At 41.2% G+C, this 2,601-nt stretch overlaps 1 protein-coding gene across 1 annotated transcript in view; it reads left to right on the top strand.

Moving 5' to 3' along the window:
* The window catches only part of irak1 (interleukin-1 receptor-associated kinase 1), an 18,917-nt gene that overhangs the window by 7,880 nt on the left and 8,436 nt on the right, over positions 1–2,601 (top strand). Inside the window, exon 9 of the mRNA XM_016468259.1 lies at positions 1,350–1,557. Within this exon, the coding sequence (XP_016323745.1) occupies positions 1,350–1,557 (208 nt within the window). The remainder of the gene's footprint in view (positions 1–1,349; positions 1,558–2,601) is intronic.

Below are 2,601 nucleotides of genomic sequence, written 5' to 3'. Positions count from 1 at the left end.
TAAGTACCATTTTGATTAGCCGTCGTACCTACAATGACTGTGCACTGTGTAAACAATGAATGACGTATATGCGCGAGAGATCACTTCTGGCGCTTGCGTAAACTACGCCAGACCGTGTACACACCTCACGCACCGGATGCCTGCGCGCGCTCAAAGACAGTTGGACATAGTGGTGTATTAGAGGTAAAAAATGATATAAATACTGTTCGGTTTCTGGCACAAACCGATCGTTTCGTGTCTTAGGACATCAATGTGTCGTCACGAGCCGCAGGGTTTAATTTGGATTTGTCTGTGCATGTTTTTTTTAACACTCATAGACTTTGTTACCATTACCATGCATTATACGACTGATAGACTGCAACAGCTGGACTTAAAAATCATAATTTGTGTTCTACTGAAGAAACAAAGTCACCTACATCTTGGATGCCCTGGGGGTAAGCAGATAAACATCAAATTTTCATTTTTGGGTGAACTATCCCTTTAACTGTCAAATACTGCTACAGCCTGAATGGATGCTCCTGGCAGCTTAATTGGATTTACACAGACATTTAATGTTAGGGGAGGGGACATGCTCGGTGGCTCCAGTGCGTCATCGACAGTTATTATAATGTTAGGGGAAGGGACAATGATCGGTGGCTCCTGACATCGACAGTTATTATAATGTTAGGGGAGGGGCCATGATCGGTGGCTCCGGTGTGTCATCGACAGTTATTATAATGTTAGGGGAGGGACCATGATCGGTGGCTCCTGACATCGACAGTTATTATAATGTTAGGGGAGGGGCCATGATTGGTGGCTCCAGTGCGTCATCGTGCCACCGTTTTTGCCCCGCCCAAAAAATCCTGAACATAGAATTGGTGAAAAACTGTTTAACAGTCTAACTCCACTATTCAGCACTACAGAATTCACAGTCTTTGTAATGTGTTTCAGTAATACATTTGTAACATTTATAATGCGTTTAGAAACAATTATCAGAATTGACTTTACAGGGACTTTAATTTTTCACGGATGCAAATTCATTCCCCACTAGTGTCTTAAAGTGCAGCTGATTGCACCCATTACATTTGTAAAACCTGCAATCACTGCAAAGTACCTTTTGATTGGGATGAGTTAATCCATGAAAAAAATAAAAAACAAAAGTAAGCATTTGGGTCAGTTAACTTGTTTGCCACTGATGCTGCTAAAACACCATCACCCAAAATGCTTGGAAATTTAGGGACATTTCACTTCACAGTTCCCAAACGATAAAATACAGCACTAAAATTTTCCTTTTTGCTGACTATATTGTTCCACTTGGACATGCATGTTAATCATTAGGGTACCAACCAGTCATGTTCCCTCTGTTACAGCTCTAACATCCTTTTAGGGAATCACTTGGAGCCCAAGCTCGGGGACTTTGGATTGGCGCGTTTATGTCGGAACCCCAACAAAACCCCAGGCAAGACGTCCACCGTGGCTAAAACAGTTACGGTCCGGGGAACTCTTGCATACCTCCCAGAAGAATACCTGAAGGATGGGCAGCTAGGAGTGGAGATCGACGTCTACAGCTTTGGAGTGGTGAGATGCAGCTCAGATGAGCAAAGCAAGTTCTTTGAAGAACAAAGAAATGCGTTACATAAAATAAGTGGGAAGGGTATTACTTTCCTTTTAGACTCCAAGACTTCATGCACAGATCTATTCTGACATCTGACCGTATCAGATAGTTTTTTGTCCCGTCCATTGCCATGGTTTTTATTGTCAATCATAGCATTCTAAAACATTGCCTGTCTGTGATTGGCTACAGTGCGCAACGCTGCAAAAACACGTTATATACAGAAACCTCACTCAAATACGCACAGGAGCATTTGAAAGCAGCCATGACTGACATCAGTTGTCATGGCTGTGAGGAAAATAAAGGCGAGTGAAGTTGGCTCACTGTCTGTAAAGCAGAACTTTTAACATTATCACAATATTTCCTGATTTTATACCTTCAGCAGAGATATCAGATTTATACATCACTTGAAAGCTGAATAAATAAGCTTTCCATTGATGTATGGTTTGTTAGGATAGGACAATATTTGGCCGAGATACAACTATTTGAAAATCTGGAATCTGAGGGTGCAAAAAAATCGTCTTTAAAGTTGTCCAAATGAAGTTCTTAGCAATGCATATTACTAATAAAAATTAAGTTTTGATATATTTACGGTAGGAAATTTACAAAATATTTTCATGGAACATGATCTTTACTTAATATCCTAATTGTATATAACATAACATATAAGTGGCATATAACCACTCCAGTGGTTTGAGTCTTACCTATCAGATAGATCCTTCAAAGTATCTTGGAGAGGTGAGGTGTCCAAGTCGCAACATCTAACTACTGGGGTGCCTCAGGGCTCAGTTCTTGGACCACTTCTCTTCTCTGTCTACATGGCATCATTAGGTTCTGTCATTCAGAAACATGGCTTTTCATACCACTGCTATGCTGATGACACTCAACTCTACCTCTCATTCCATCCTGATGATCCGACGATAGCTGCTCGCATCTCAGCTTGTCTAACAGACATTTCTTGCTGGATGAAGGACCATCACCTTCAACTCAACCTTGCCAAGACAGAACTG

The sequence above is a fragment of the Sinocyclocheilus anshuiensis genome, unplaced genomic scaffold, assembly GCF_001515605.1.
Source record: "Sinocyclocheilus anshuiensis isolate Anshui unplaced genomic scaffold, SAMN03320099.WGS_v1.1 scaffold188, whole genome shotgun sequence".
Lineage (NCBI taxonomy): Eukaryota > Metazoa > Chordata > Actinopteri > Cypriniformes > Cyprinidae > Sinocyclocheilus > Sinocyclocheilus anshuiensis.
This window is presented reverse-complemented; position numbering and strand designations above follow the sequence as displayed.